This window comes from Tyto alba, unplaced genomic scaffold, assembly GCF_018691265.1.
Source record: "Tyto alba isolate M040663 unplaced genomic scaffold, T.alba_DEE_v4.0 Super-Scaffold_1000006, whole genome shotgun sequence".
Classification (NCBI taxonomy): Eukaryota; Metazoa; Chordata; class Aves; order Strigiformes; family Tytonidae; genus Tyto; species Tyto alba.
Window position 1 is genome coordinate 19,309,462 of NW_024881272.1, and position 16,147 is coordinate 19,325,608.

At 39.4% G+C, this 16,147-nt stretch overlaps 1 protein-coding gene across 1 annotated transcript in view; it reads left to right on the top strand.

Moving 5' to 3' along the window:
• ZNHIT6 (zinc finger HIT-type containing 6) overlaps positions 1-16,147 on the top strand; it is a 36,176-nt gene that overhangs the window by 4,590 nt on the left and 15,439 nt on the right. Inside the window, exons 6-8 of the mRNA XM_042807368.1 lie at positions 7,834-7,902; positions 8,638-8,718; positions 9,234-9,314. Coding sequence (XP_042663302.1) covers positions 7,834-7,902; positions 8,638-8,718; positions 9,234-9,314 — 231 coding nt within the window. The remainder of the gene's footprint in view (positions 1-7,833; positions 7,903-8,637; positions 8,719-9,233; positions 9,315-16,147) is intronic.

Below are 16,147 nucleotides of genomic sequence, written 5' to 3' on the forward strand. Positions count from 1 at the left end.
TTACCAGTTCTGCTAGAGAAAACCCAAGGTGGACCAATGGAAAGAAAGGAAATCTGGGACATTTTGTCCTTCCTCTACCCCAAATTCATTCATCACTGAGGCTCTCACCTCAGGGTAGATGAGGTGGTAGCCCCGAGCCTTGCAGATGTTATTCATTTGAGCAGAGGCTGTGTGCCTTTGCACTTTCCTTTCCTTGACCACGTGCTCTACTTTTACAGATATCTTGTGCTAGTCTTGTGCTGTTGAAGTATCTCAGGCTTAAGAGTTTAACTTTCCTGGTGAATTTCCTTAATGTTGTGGATAAGGCAACATAAACACCCTTTAGGAGTACTGGGTAAGGAGTAGTTTCTAAGAGCCAGAGCCAAGTGCAGGAAGCCCAGGCATGCAAGGATCAGTAGCTAAGAGGAGGACACAAGAGCAGAAAAGGCAGAGGTACAGGGGGGTTTGACACTATTGGGAAGATCCTGGGTGTGGTACAATACTGTGCTGACAAATTTGCCTTTATGTACCGTGTTCAGTTCTTTTTCTCTAGAAAGCCTTTTTGGGTACATACCAAAGTATAGCTTGTGTTGGGAACAATTTGAGCTTTGAACAGATGGTGCTTTCACATGTATCATGTGCTTTATGTTTTTTAACAATCAGATTTAAAAACTAACAGGAAGGTAACTTATTGGCAAATAGGCATGGAAATATTTCACAGGCTGTCTGGGAGAATGCTTACTGTTTATTGTCAATCATAAAGTCCTGGGATGTTTTTGTTGATGTTTTGGAATGCAAGCCTTTCTGGGACTTCCACATCCCATCAGAAGGAACATGATGATGTTCTCTGTTCCTAAGCAGATAGGAAGGAACCATCTCTTTCCTGTGAATGCTGTCCAAGGGTATGGAATATGCTTAGTAGGTACTACACAAAGGATATGTCCTCTGTTTTGCTTCAATGGGCTGTTAGTATTCAGTGGTGCAGATTAAAAATTAACCTTTGGGTTTTGGTTTTTGATTTTTTAATTTGCATATTTTGCTTACTCTCCTTAAATAAGTTCCTGAGGCATCAAACCTCAGTTTTGATTGAACAAATGAGTATCAGCCATTTAACTCCTATCCCATGTGACTTCATGACACCAATAATGTTTTGTTGACTGTTACTTTCAAATGGAGGAAAGCTGTGCTAATAGTTGTTTTATTTAACACCTGACAGTGATCAGGGTGTGATGTGCCTACTCATGCTCTGTAGATCTGAACCCCATCTGATGCTGTTTGTCAGTCAAGATTTATCACGAGGTTGTTGCAGAGGGTGCAGGTTGGAAGCTGCTCAACATATGTGCGTGGAAAGCTGAGAACAGTCTTCTCTGATGTCCTCTTCATGCTCTCCATGCAAGCCAAGCTGTTAGGCTGTACAAGGCAGAAATGAGAGTAATCCAAAACTATGAAGTACAAGATGTATTTTTGTGTCATCCCCTGCCCCTGCCAGCTCTGGAAGGAAGATCAGTGGTGGGTTGGATGTGTTAAGCAGACTCATTTCCTTGTTTCTGTTAGTTTGTTTGCTACATTCGGTGTTGTGAAAGCATCCATACCAATGCTGGGCAACACATGGATTAGACTAAGTTGTAATGTTGAATATCTAGATAATGGAGGTTCATTAGAAAGTAGAGTCTGAGTCCAGTTTTTGAACTCATGGGACATCTGACTTAGGGATGGCTTAGGACACCTTATTTGCAGATTATTTTTAGTGGGCTGCTACACCCTGCCTTTCCTGTGGTGCCCTTATTTTCCAGCAGAAGTGATAGTTCCTGTTCTGGATGTGTGCTGCCATGGAGTTGGGGTGGCCTGCTGGGATAGGGAGACTTTGGGAAAGGGGTGGAGGATGTGACCAGGTTGGGGTGAGGGTTGTGGCAGCAACTGTGGAGTTCCAGCCAGCAATTCTAATGAGAAGAGGGGAGAGAGCTTGCGACTCCATGGCTCCCGGTTCCCTGGTAGGAGGCGATGGCAGCAGGGAGTTGCTGAAATGGGGCAGTGGAGCTCCCTCAGCTCTGCAGGCAGTGCTGCCCTGCTCCGACCCTCTCTGCTGCTTACAGTCATAGGCAACATCACCCAGCTTCCCCCCCCCCCGGCTCCGTGTACAGCACTCCCAGACAAAATCCTTCTTACCTCTCCTCCCCACCAAGAGGGGCCAGAGGGCTACAAGTCTCCTCCCTCGGAAAGGCATGCCTGCAGCTTGGGAGCGTTTGATCGGATGATACATGTGGGAGAAGAAGGAATCTTTTTCATTATTTCTGTGATACAATACTGAGAACAAAATATAGTGTGGAGCTTTGGGATTGGCATCAATTAAGAGATCATTAATGTTACAGCAACGACTTTGAGGTACATCTGAAAGCCCTAAAACACCAACTTTAATCCTTAGCTAGGTAGGGATAAGTGAAATTGTTTGAAGTGTTGCTGATTTTGAGAATTTAACAAGGAGTTATCTGAGCTGGGTTTAGGGCTAATATTATACTGTTGGAGCAGTTAAACATTTAGTTGTTAGTACATAGTTTTGCTTGCTTTCTAGGATTCACCAAAGGAAGTTGCCAGGCAAAGAAATGCTACTCTGGAGTGAGCAGAGAGCAGGATGTTAGTGCATTTCAGTAAATCAGTGGATTTTCAGAACATCCCCATGTGAAGATGAGTACTGACTTGAGTTCTGTTCCTGAGATTTTTCTTTTTTTTAACGACTGAAGTGTTTCATTCGCATAGTGAATCTGGTGATAATTTTATTTGCAGAAATTAGAGGACAGTAGTTTTATTCTTTAAAGATGTTTGCAGTTTGGGTTACTCGGGCCTTGACAGTGTCCCTTTTGATTTACACAGGACTAACAGTTCAAGTATATTTGATTATTGCAACACACATGGTTAGTAACATCTCCTGCTGTTGGGAGGCCCCTTGATAGAAGACCATATGTGTTACAGAGGAAGCACACTTCAGTTTCTTCATTGATTGTCTTACTGTTTACTGTAACTAGGAAACAGATGAACTTTTAGTAGAAATATTTCAATTTTACTGTTTATACATCAAATCCAGGAATTAGCTTGATGAAGTTTAAAGAAAATGGAGACATCCTCTTTTGTGTGCTGTTGTTGGAAGTGCACTAAAGTAATTTTGGAGTTAGGAACACAGAGTTGGGGCGGGAGGGGGCAGATGAAATCATCACGTCTGTGTGTTTTAAATTTTTACTATTTTAATCCACAAAAGAACCTTAGTCATTTACTTGGGCTGAATTTTCATTGCTTAAGAAAGCTAAGAAAGGCATTATTACCTAAAGATGTAGATGCTGAGCCCCCCATATTTCAATTAAACTTCAGTACCTTAGGTGAGAGTACTAGGTATTGTCACATTAAAGGATAACTGGTTCTTCATTAAACTTCTTTATGTCCTTTTGATCTCTTTTATCATTTCAAAATAACATAGGAAATATTACAGTATTTGTGCTTTAATGAAAAATGTCCTGTATACAATTTTTTGAAACATTTTAAGAATATTAGTTGCTAAATATAAACAAAATTGTCAGTGAATTGCTGTCTTTGACAGGCCGGCAGTGAGGTACTTCTACAGAGTCAGAACTGCAATTGCTACCTTAAGATGTGATGAATTTAGAATTTTTTGTCAACATATATTTTATTTTACATATATATATTCACTCACACACTTTAAAAAGGTCTTATGTACATGAAACCTTCTGTTGCAATCTAGGCAGAATTGGTTCAGAGGAAACCTAGGTAAGAAAGCTAAATTTTATAGGATATTTCATAAATGTTTTAAGAAATACATAAACATTGGACATTTCTAAAAATATGCCAAGGCACTTAACTGATATGTCCAGGTCCTAGAATCCTTTGTAGATCTGTCCTTTAATTCTCAGCAGCTGTACTGCCTGCACCAACAGTACTGGGAGCATCTTCCTGGGTACTCCATTAACTACAAAAGATGGTGAGAATTTTTGCAATTGTCCTGAGAGTTATCTGGAGGGGACAGCCACTTTGTATATACTGCTGCTGTCTTTGTAACATCAGAAATAAAAGTCTTTCAGTTGATGCTGTGAAAAAAATAAAAATCATTTACATGTAGTTCTGTGAAAACTACAGTTGATTTATAGAAAATAATTTTTCTGAAGTTTTAGGAGAAATGAAAGGGAGACAGTTACTTTGCTTTAGAAAAACAGTAATTTCAAAACAGCCTGTGCACTTCTGAACATAATTTGGAGCTACATCTCGTGCAGGGAAAGAGGTGCTTGGCTCCTCTTTTTTCCTCTGATCAGTTTCCATGCTTCTGAAGTAGCCAAAATAGGATGTGAAGCCAAGCAATGCAGGGATGGGCTGTGATGCTGCTTTTACTGACATCAAGGATGTGCTTGTGCCTCATCCAGATCTCTGCTGTTTGGTAGTTTTACAGTCAGTGCCTTGGTATTCAAGAAAACTGGAGTGGCGTTCCATGGCAGCTGGGCAGCGTGGAACGCTTCACGCAATGAGCTGTTACTCAACTGCAGATGACTTTCTCAATTAAGCATTTTCATTTAGAAAATTAACATAGTACATGTCAGTTGTATAGGAAGAGAATACTATCCCAGTGGGCCATAATGGAAAATGAAGTCAGTGTGATCTGGAGCCAGGATATCTAGTTTTAATCAGGACTTGTTGTGAAGCAGCTTTGATAGCATCTACAATTGACATCAAGTTTCTAACTGGGTAGAGATCAGTGATGGTGAGGGATGCTTCACTTTAATAACAGGCATCCAGCAAGTTGTTTTTCAAAACTTCATTGTACAGTGAAGAGTGTGAGGCTATTCCAATTCTAAGCTTTTTTCCTTGCCTCCTACACTGTTCTTAATCTATCTTACCTCCTTCTGCTTGCCATTTACTTTCAGGCAAGAGTACTTTGAAGAGAGATGAAGTAATTAACTGCAGTTTCGGTATTAGCATGCTGAAAAACACCCGACATTTCTGTTTTTCTGAAGTGAAACTTTTTGACAAGGAATAATCTTTTTAGCTTCAGTGTTGAGAATCCCTGATCCATACGTCTTTCTGTGCACTCTTCCATAGCCGGATTGTGCCTGGAAGGGGGAGGGAGGGCAAAAATCTGAAAAGAACCCTCTTAAGCTGATTATACAGCTGCAGTGATGAGCCGAGTCTGCCTCAGTGAGCCCACAGGGAACTGGTCTTGCATGTGAAATCAGAATGGGCTATGTGATGACCATTTCTGCAGATATGTGGAGAGTATTCCTAACACCCGGCAACAGATAGCTAGAAGTACTTCTGGAACATTTCTTTTTCAAGTGCCTGTGTTAGAGACAGCCCTCTAAGCCACATACTTGTTTCTGTAACATGTGTCATGGTTTGTCTGTTTCCACTTGGGAGAGGAAGATCTGCAGTACTCCCATTACTTTGACTGTCTTGATTTAAAAATTTGACAGAAAGTAAGTCTGTGTCACAGTAAGGGTTGGTCACTTAGAGAGTAAATAAGCATGTCCTGTTTGAAAAAACTGTGGAAGATGATGAGTTAAATGAAAAAATGCTAGAAATCCTCACTTTAGTTGGTAACATATAACAAAAACCTCATCTGAACAGTCCTTACAAGTATTTTAATAAACGTGCCCATCATTAGTATTAGCTGCAGCTAATGATAGTGACCCTATTTCTATGTCTGAAGATTACCAACTTTTAATAAAAGTCTCCTTGGAAAAGTGCTTTGAATTAATACCATGCCATGTTAAATGCCAGATACTAACATATGTCTGAGAGAGGAATCACAAGCTTGTTAATCACAAATCAGTTGAACTGGTCCTATAACCCTATTGATATTCCAGTTTGCTCTGTGTGTATGGTAGTGTTGATGCTTCCTTCAGCTGTCAAGATGAAGAATTGCAAAACCTTGTTACACTCATCTTGCAAAAAACTTCAAAAATTCCACTCGCTCATTTTGAGTTACTTCAAAACCTTTTTTCAGTTTGGTAACTTAGGGCAGTATCATACCTCTATGCAAAATAGCATAAAATTCATGAGGCAAGATACTATGTCAGCTTCTGATTATATATACTATGTAATTAATAACGATTTCTGTGTTACCCTCCAACTCTGGTCATACAATCTTCTTGCCTTTTACAGATCTGATGTGTTCTAACATCACCTTCTCTCTCATTTAAGGAAGGCTCTCTCATTCTCAGCTTCAACAAACGTGAGCAGACAGAGGGGAAAAAAGCACAAGACATGCTGCACAATTCTGCTGAGCCACATGTTGCTTTGGGAACCTTGGTCATCATTAGTTCTTTTTATTGTCATTATTAGCTCCTTGGAGCTAGGGTTCTTGCTTGCTCTTTTCTTGGTAAACACGAACACTTCTGATCTTATGTATACTACAGGAAGTATAGTTCAGCTGTAAAGCTCAGTTTTCTCATAGGAATAACTAGGTGTGAGGGAATGATGATTTATTTGATAAGAGCACTTTTTATAAAGTGCTTGCGTTTAAAAATTGCTATCATAGTTAATTGAATTTAGCAGTTAAGTTTACTGTTTTTCTACTGGATGCACATACACTTGCCTCTGCAGCCAGCTAGAACCTACTGGATAGAGTTTCATCTGCCTGATAAACAAATTAAACAACATGTTAGAACATTATGTTTACTTTTAACTGTAGTACCAGAATCTTTGCATAACTGATGGTGATTATCCTGGGTATAATGATTCATAGGCCATAAGTAGTGTTTGGAAAAAAAAAAAAAAATTTAAAAAGTTGCAGAGGATCAGGGGGAGTACCATTAGACGTTCCTATACTTCACGTAGATGTCTGGCCTCTGATTTCTAAATGGTAGTAGTTCCCTCCTTCCTCTTCCAAATCTTTGCTCTTTGTTATGAGTATAAAATTCTGAACCAGAGCAAAGGCCCATGCACCTACCTTTTAGACTGTTTTTTCTTAGGAGAATCTTTTAGAAAAGTATTGTTACACTCACCATACCAAATGGGAGAATTTGGAGCAATGAGAGCAAAAATGCTTTGTCTTAAGTGAATATTGACTTCAGCAGCATTTCTGCAGCTGAGTAAAAAGACAAAAAGGGATTTCCTAATCTAACGAAGTATCCTCTAGGTAATACTGCCTTTCTTAAGATGATATTGCACTGGAACCATGCTTCAGTAGCTTCTATTCTCTGATATTAGTTATGGTAGCTGGAAAGGGAAGATGGGTCTTAACTAACAAACTGGAGAAAGGAACATGACCTTAATTTTGATCTCTACCAAAAGCTTCCCGATCTTTCTGTAAAACATTTATAATTTCTGTTATCCATGTTACAACAAAATGGCAGCTTCCTTCCCTGCTCATGACACGTTTTCTATTGAGGCCATCACCACTGTGAGAAGTTGTGTCCATTATTTTGTGTAGAACTTGACCTCAGCTGCGACCTCTGGCTCTTACTGTTGCACAGGTTTGGCATTTGTCCTGGGTGATATGCCAAAAAGCAATTTACTTTTCTGAACTTAAAGGGCAGCTAGACGTATAGAAAGTCAGCTGGAAGATGCTCCCTTTTAAAATGTGAAATGCTGTTAATTAGTGATATCTTACCTGTATTTGTAAGGAACAAACTTTTGTCCTATGAGGACTTGAAATGCAGCAGGATCTGGGAGCATTGCATCTTTCAAAGTGCATCTCAGCTTCTCTGCATGCCCTTTATACTTTTTGAAAATGCCATTCAAAATATTGACTATATGTTTTCTTCTGCACCCATGCCATAGGCTACCAAGCTTTGTCATAGAAAAAACAAGTAGTAGTTACCAGCTAACATTAAAAGTATGTATTTAATTTATTTTCAGGGAGAAAAAGTTCTACTGGCATTTGAAGCTTGTATTTCCTCACTGTCATGCTGAATACACTTTAAAAAGGTACAGAGCTTGAAAACCAGTTTTTTATAAAGTTTAAATTGGTCTGCTGAAATTGAACTGCAAAATATTTTGATCAGTTTATTCATATTATACAAGGTAAATTTTAATATTATTTTTAGTCTTAATTAAAAGGTCATTTAAATTGAGAGAGTACTTAAAGTTGTGTAGTACTTTCCTCTTTGAAAGTTAGAAGGCTTTTCAAGTCAGGCTAACTGTTTGATTGTTAGTCTTTTTCCCTTTGTAAACAGAGCAGCTTGTATATTTGTGATAGTGATATCCCATACACCTAACACATTCTGTTCTCATGGAGCAGACAGTCAGCAAGATTTGCCATCCGTCTTCTTCACATTGGAGCTGACCTCCATATAGGATGAAATGGTTGCAGTTTGCTTTGTAGCAAAGCCCACAAGCATGTTTTGCAAAGGGCAAAAAAATAAGCTTCTGTTGACAAATCTTTCTCCTTTTTTCCTAGCCTGAAGGGGGATGAGAAGTATGCCCTTGTCTGGTTCTAGGGCTGCAGGAACAGCATGTTTCTGCTGCAGGGTTGAAAACTGGAGATACGCATCTGTTTACTCCTTGTAGATGCCAGTGAAGTCCCAGTGTTGAAATTGAGATAAAGCTGTCAATTAACTGTACTTTATTGATACACGTTTATGAACCTCCCATAAACTAAGTTGTGCCACTATAGCGTGATGAACCATGTCTTATGTATTTGATTTTTATCTTTGTTGAAAGGGTGCCTGATGATAAAACACTTGCTGATATTCTTAAGTCATACATTGATCCAGTGGAGTCAGATCCTGTAGTTTGTCAAAGGTGTGTATTGAATAACTTTTCTGACTAGTTCATCTAATAAAAGAAGGGGACAGTTCTGAATAAATGGCTTAAACTAGCTGCACTTTCAGCATACAGAGCTGAGTTTCACAGTCAGCAATACATCTTTAATTCCTGTGATGAAAACCATACTAACATTGACCAACCAACTAAGCCTGGAGTATAGCCATCAAATTTAAACCAGGAAAAGATTAAGAAATTGACTCATGGCATAAAGATCAAATAAAGCAACTGTAATTCTAAAAAATGTAACCATAATTAACCTCAGTGGGGGTGACAGTGAACCTTTTCTTTAGAGTAATGAGAAAAACATACTAGTAATTACAGCCCTCATTTATAGGAAATACTTTAGTATGTGGCAAATTATTGTCTTTATGAAGAAATACATACTTTTGGCTGTTGATGTGCAAAAGATAGCCATCTCTTATGGATGACAGGAAGAAAAGTCTTTGTACATCATTGTTTCTTCATCTCTGTTGCATGTTCTCTTTTTTCAGATTAAAAATCTATACAGTGTCTCCTCAGTCAGATGTACAAATTTTAATGAAAATAGAAAACAGGCAACAAAACTCTGTCAGGTAAGGTGGTTCTGCAGTTTGTGTGCTTATTAAAAATAGCAAAAAGAAATAATACATTTCTGGGTCTTTAATATTGCAAATGGAGATTACATAATCTCATGGATTAAACTCCAGTGAGTAATTACCAGGCATTTTAAAAATGATTGAGCAAAAAATGTTATTTCTTTGTCTTTTAATATGTCAACAGTGAAATTTCAGTGCAATTACTGAGTAGTATATTCAGCTGAATTGGACTTCAACAGTTTAAGGAACAAGGGCACTCAGAACTACATTGGTGAATATGTCTACCTGAGCTGCTTCAGCAGCAGTCCATGTGAATGTAACAGTGTCTGGTGAAGACAGGTTTGTGTTAAAATGCTAAATTACTGTATTGACCAGCAGAAATGTAGACATCCATTCCCTTCTGCAAGTTCCTCTGTGGATATGATAACCTCCCCAAGAGAGTTGAAGTGATAGTTGAGGGGAGCTGTCTTTTTAAATCACTGCAGCAAAAATTATGTGCTTATCATCATCCAGTCACTGCATTTGAAATAACACATTTTTCTCAGAGTTACTAGCTCATCACTCTTCATGTTACTATGTTTCTGGGTGTGGGCTTTTAAGTCTTCAGAATCAGACTTGTGCAGAATTGTTTTCTTGATTTCCAGAACAGACAACAATTTGAACTTCAAAATTAAACTTCAAAGAAATAATTATTTTTTTTTATAAATACTGTTTTGAGTGCTGCACCCTGTTGTCATTGTTACTGAAAAGGATATGTATCAGCTTAATATCATAGCTTATTGTGGTTGACCATTGATTCCTAGTTAGGGTTCTTAAAGTACATTATTTTCTTCAGATGTAACGAATGTAAATAATATGCTTCCCTAAAGCATTGTGTATTACTTCAAAGGGAAGAAAAAGATATATTAAAAGAATTTTAGTTGTAACTGAGCTTCCTGTTTGTGCTGTATTTTTTCCCAGTACTGTTAAAAATGTGTAACTTACCTCTAAATTCAAGCCCAAACTCTTTGTTGTCTTGATTTTTTTTTTTTCTTTTTTTCTCTTTGCAGTTATTTGAAATATGGTTGTAACATTTACCATCAGAGTTGTCAACTAGAAGCCTGTTGGTTTTAAGTGAAATTGAAGATTACAAAGCTATGTGTGCAGGGAGAAGACAGAAAAGGCCAAAGCTCAATTAGAATTGAAACTGGCCAGTGTTATTTCAGATAACTAGAAGGGCTCTTTTAAGTATGTTACTAGCAAGAGAAAATGTTGAATAGCTAAAGAAAATGTTGAACCGATACTTGTTGAAGATGGTCATCTGACTAATATGGGTGAAGAAAAAGTGGAGGCATTCAGTGTGTTTTTTGCCTCGGTCTTTAATAACACTGATAGGCTTTGGGCTGCCCAGTCCCCTGAGTCAGAGGACCAAGAGTGTGGGAATAGTGACTTTACATTTGTGGACACTGAAATTGTAAGGGACCAGCTGTATCAGCTGAATGTTCACAAGTCCATGAGGCCTGATGGGATTCATCCCAGAGTACCAAAGGAGCTAGTGGATGTTATGGCAGGACCCTTCTCGATCATCTACCAAAGGTCTTGGAAGCCTGGGGAGGCCCCTGCTGACTGGATGTCATGATTTAACTCAACAGGCAGCTAAACAGCACACAGCCACTCGCTCACTTCCCACCCCACCAATGGGATGGAGGAGAGAATCTGGGGGGGGGGGAAGTAAAATTTGTGGTTTGAGCTAAAGACAGTTTAATATGACAGAAAAGGAAGGGAGGGGAATAATAATAATAATAGAATTAGAATATACAAAACAAGTGATGCACAATGCAATTGCTCACCACCTACTGACCGATGCCCAGCCAGTTCACAGGCAGCAGCCCCCAGCCAGCTTTCCCCACAGTTTATATACTGAGCATGGTGTCATATGGTATGGAATGTCCCTTTGGCCAGCTGGGGTCAGCTGTCCCGACTCTCTCCTCTTCTGGTGCCCCCAGCCTCCTCATGGTGTGAGAAACTGAAAAGTCCTTGACTTAGTGTAAACACTGTTTAGCAGCAACATCAGTGTGTTACTAACATTATTCTCATCCTAAATCCAAAACACAGCTACTAGGAAGAAAATTAACTATCCCAGCCAAAACCAGAACACTGGAAGCTATTAAATGTTATTCCAATTTATAAGAAGGGCATGACAGAAGACCCAGGGAACTACAGACCTGTTAGTCTAACCTCAGTTCCTGGAAAAACTATGGGGAAGATTATACTGAGTACTCTTGAAAGGCATTTAAAGAATAATGCAATCATGAGGCACAGTCAACATGGGTTCACAAAGGGAAAGTCCTGTTGAAATAATCTGCTATACTTCTATGATAATGTCACCTGCCTGGTGGGTGAAGGGAAGGCAGTGGATGTAGCTTTTCTGGATTTTAGTAATGCTTTTGATACTGTCCCTCAAATATCCTTCTGGACAAGTTGTCCAAGTATGAGATGAGTGAGTTCTTGGTGCGCTGAGTAAAAGACTGGCTGAAGGACAGAGCTCAAAAGGTTATAGTGAGTGAGGCTACATTTGGTTGGCAACCAGTCACCAGCAGTGTTCCTTGGGTCTCAATTCTAGGGCCAGTGCTGTTCCATATATTTATAAACAATCTGGTTGAGGAGTTGAATGCACCATTAGCAAGTTTGATGTGGGAGGTGCATTTGACTGTTTTGAGGGACGAGAGGCCTTGCAGCGTAATCTAGATAAATTGGAGTATTAATGGAATGATATTTAACAAGTCAGAATGCCAGATTCTGCACCTAGGATGAAGTAATGCTGGCCACAAGGATAAATCGTAGAGAGGAGTGGCTAGCAAGCAGCCCTCCAGAAAGGGATCTGGGGCGGCTGGTCGACAGCAGGCTCAAGAGGAGTCAGTGGTGTGCCCTGGCAGCCCAGAGGGCAAACCGCATCCTGGGCTGCATCAAGCAGAGTAAAACCAGCTGGTCAGAGGAGGGGATTAGCCTGCTGCATCAGTGCAGCCTCACCTTGAACGCTCTGTGCAGTTCTGGGCCCCGCAATTGAAGAAGGACGTGGAAGTCCTTGAATGCATCCAGAGGAGGGCCAGAAAGCTGGTGGAAGGGCTGGAAGGCATGTCCTGTGAGGAGAGGCTGAGGACTGTGGGCTTGTCTAGTTTGGAGGAGTCTGAGGGACGACCTCATTGCTCTCCACAGCTTCCTGAGTAGGGGACGTGGAGAGGGAGGTGCCAATCTCTTCTACCTGGTATCCAGTGACAGGATGTGTGGGAATGGTTCAAAGTTGCACCAGCAGAGGTTTAGACTGGACATTAGGAAGCATTTATTTACCGAGAGGGTGGTCAAACACTGGAACAGGCTTCCCAGAGAGGTGGTCAATGTCCCAAGCCTGTCAGTGTTTAAGAGGCATTTGGACAATGCCCTTAATAACATGCTTTAACTTGGTCAGCCCTGAATTGGTCAGGCAGTTGGGCTAGATGATCATTTTAGGTCCCTTCCAACTGAAACAGTCTAGTCTAGTCTATTCTTAGACCTCTGGGCAGGGAGTGTGGGTGGAAGTCCCAGGTGAGTCTGATCCAGGTAATTAAGACCCACTGGTGCTCTCTGACTCTAGCAGTAGGGATTGAATAGACATTTACACGCATTTCTGAAAGCCGAAGGTCTGGACTGATTGCCATTTAGTTCAAGAATACCCAAATTCTGGGTGTTTAGAGGGAAAATTAGAAGTGCTGGTATTATGAGCTACCCTGGAAAGGTCATTGTAGAAACACCTGGGCAGATGAAGTTTTCTCAGTTCTCTGTCTTTCTACTGTACTTTCCAGTGCTCCGTGAAGAGCTATTCAACACACGTACTTCAGCCGTACAGGTTGATGTGCTGTTGCACCCAAGTAAAGAACCCCTTCTAGAGCTCGGCTCCAGGAAATGAGATCAGAAACAATTTCCCATTTAAAAAATATTTTTACCACTCTTCTGCTTGTCTGTTAATAGTGGTATTTAGGACAGGTTCCCAGAGCATGAACAACCTCGGTCCCCTTCTCAAGTAATTAACTCAAGCAGTAAAAACTGAAAATGCATTCAGTGTGTTGCTGCTGTACATCTTGCAGTATGTGATTGGAAAGGCAGTATTCAAGTAATGATCTTGTGTAGTTACTTGTATTTTAAAAAGAATTTATACGCAAGTGGGTTTTTCCCTGGTATTTTAGTCCTTGGTTTTACACATTTCTTTTTTATTGAAAAAAAAAAAAAAAAAAGGGGGCAAAAATTGCTTTTGTAATAGCAGGTAAAGTTCACCTTTTAATCTTTTGAAATAGAGTATGTAAGTTGCGTAGAAGGCTTGGGAAAGAAACCAGCTTAATATCAAAGTGGACTATCTCTTGTGTCCATCAATTTCTTTTGTTACTTAACCATTTTCCTCTGCTGAAATCTATAATGCTTCCTTAGCTTATAGATTTGTTGAGAGAATTCTTTTTCATGATGTTAAATTAAATTAACTTAAATATCCATAACTTAGACTCTCATCTGTATTCTCAGAATCAGCTACGTTGGTTGATATCAAAATCACAGTAATTGGTATTTATCCCCCTTAGTGAATGTAAAGTTTAAGAAGAACTATAGAAAGTTAAAATAGAAAAATGTTTTGACTTGAGAAATGTAATTCCTCACATGGAAATTACGTGAATCTGTTCATATCAGTTGGTGGAGCAGGCCCAGCTGTGGCAGTGCAGACAGGTCAAGGAAGCAGCATACTGAAAGAAAATTCTTCTTCTGAAAGGAAAGAACAAAGTTTGTTTGAAATGATGGGACTGCTCTGTCAGCAGAAAAGCATCTTCTGTCGACATAAGCTGTGTCTCTGCCAGCAGGCACTCTCAGCGCATTTATGCCAGCATAGTTGTTGTGACAAAGGCTCTATGAGGGGATTTAAATTTTTACTGTAGTTGCATTACAGTTAAGTAAGAGAGAATTTGCTGTTATTTCTTCTCCTTTTGACTCCCCCCCAGATAAAATTAATTTGAGGTTTATAGCTCTCGTTCTATAAATCAATACCTGGAATTGCAGTGGAAGTGCTTGCAATTGAAGTGGGATGAGCTTGCTGCTTAGTGGTATTCAGCATGGAACAAAAGCTGAGCACAGACAGAGCGCTCTCACGTTTCTTTATCCACATTTCTTTAACAGTGGGGAGCTGTTACCTACTGGTTTGTGTAGCCTTGAGTGCCACTGTCAGCTCAGAGTAATTTCTCATCCTGTGCCACCTCATTCTGCATGGGTTTAGGCTATATGTTCCTGTATGACAAGATCCTCTTCCGTCACTCCGTGGGCAGACTAGAGGAGTAGGATTGGTGTAGTCTACTAATAAATGCGAGTCTACATGAATGTTGTGTTATCCAAAACTTCCGCTGTGCCCACCAGAAAAATTCCTTCTCCACAAGCACTAGATAAGAGGAAGGCTGTAAATACACATTGTTGAATCGGATGTTGATTTTAGGCTTAGCAGAACCTTTTGGAAAAAAATACTTTTCATAGTTACAACTACATATTGTTGAGGAAATGTAATGGTGTTCCAGAAGACATCTAAGCAGGATTATTATGGGTTATAAAATGTTAGTCTTCTGGTTTTAAGATAAGTGTGCTACAGAAGGATTTTAGAATTTCCTGCAATTGTTTATGAAACAGGAGTTTGTGGTTTAGTTTTGGCTGTTTTCTGTGTTTCACAGCAAATGGTCCTTTTAGTGTGAAGCTCCTTTGCAAAATGCTTTAAATTTTTTGGTTTTTCTTTTTTTCTTTGTCCAGAAATATAAATTAGCCATGTAGTGCAGATTTCTGCTTCCTCACAGGAGTTCTACAGAACTTCAGAAAGCAACTGGATAAATCCACTGTTGTGCAGATTTCATGGATAGCTGCCAAACAACATGGTGCTTGCTTTATTCTTACTGGTTGCCTTTTATCATCAGTAGTGACAGTTCTTGGAGAACTGTGTGATGAGGTCTTATTTCTGTCTTCTCTAAAACCACCTTGTAATAATTACTTTCAGGATGAATTGGTAGCACTCAACAATTACTTGGAGTAACCTAAAGCATAATCTCTTCTCATGTCCCCTCCTCCTTACCTGTCACCTAACTCTCTGTAACACTGTAACTGTTACACCACTTGATAATCTGCTCATTAACTACACTTACTTTATAAAGAATGAAGGAGAGTTTAAAAAAAAAGTGTTACACAACTCTCTTCTTTAAAACCTTAGTTTGGAAAAAATCTGCATTTGAATTGGTTATAATAGTTTTCTGTTTGGTGATGCTTGTCTCTATCACCTGTTATGCAATATTTAGTTGGTGGTTGATGTCCATTCTGTCATCGGCTGTAACTATTCCAAGAAAGGTTTAACTGCTGTCTCTTCGATGATTTTTACAGCCTACATTCTTTTATAAAGTAGTCTTTTATTTCTTCAGGATAAATTAGTGTCCTGACTGTCTTCAGTCCTTTATTTGGGATGCCTTCAAAGTGACTTCATGTGGTAAGAGTATTGCTTTTTCCACTAAGGAAAGGAAAGATACAACTGCCAAATTATACATTCTGGTTGGGGAAATACACCTTCTTATTTTCCTGAGAATTGCCTTATTAGGCTTTGCATAACCAAAAAAAACCCAAACGAACCCCGGAAAAAAAGAATTCCTAAATCCAACAGACCTTTGATATTGGTTATAAGTAGTTAATGGTCAGAGTTGGTTTTTTTGTAACTACAGATACTTAATGAAAAAATTATTTACTCATCGTATAAGATGATCCTATTTCTAGAAGAGAAATAATTGCAACAGACTTGGTTTACAGTAGATATTTTA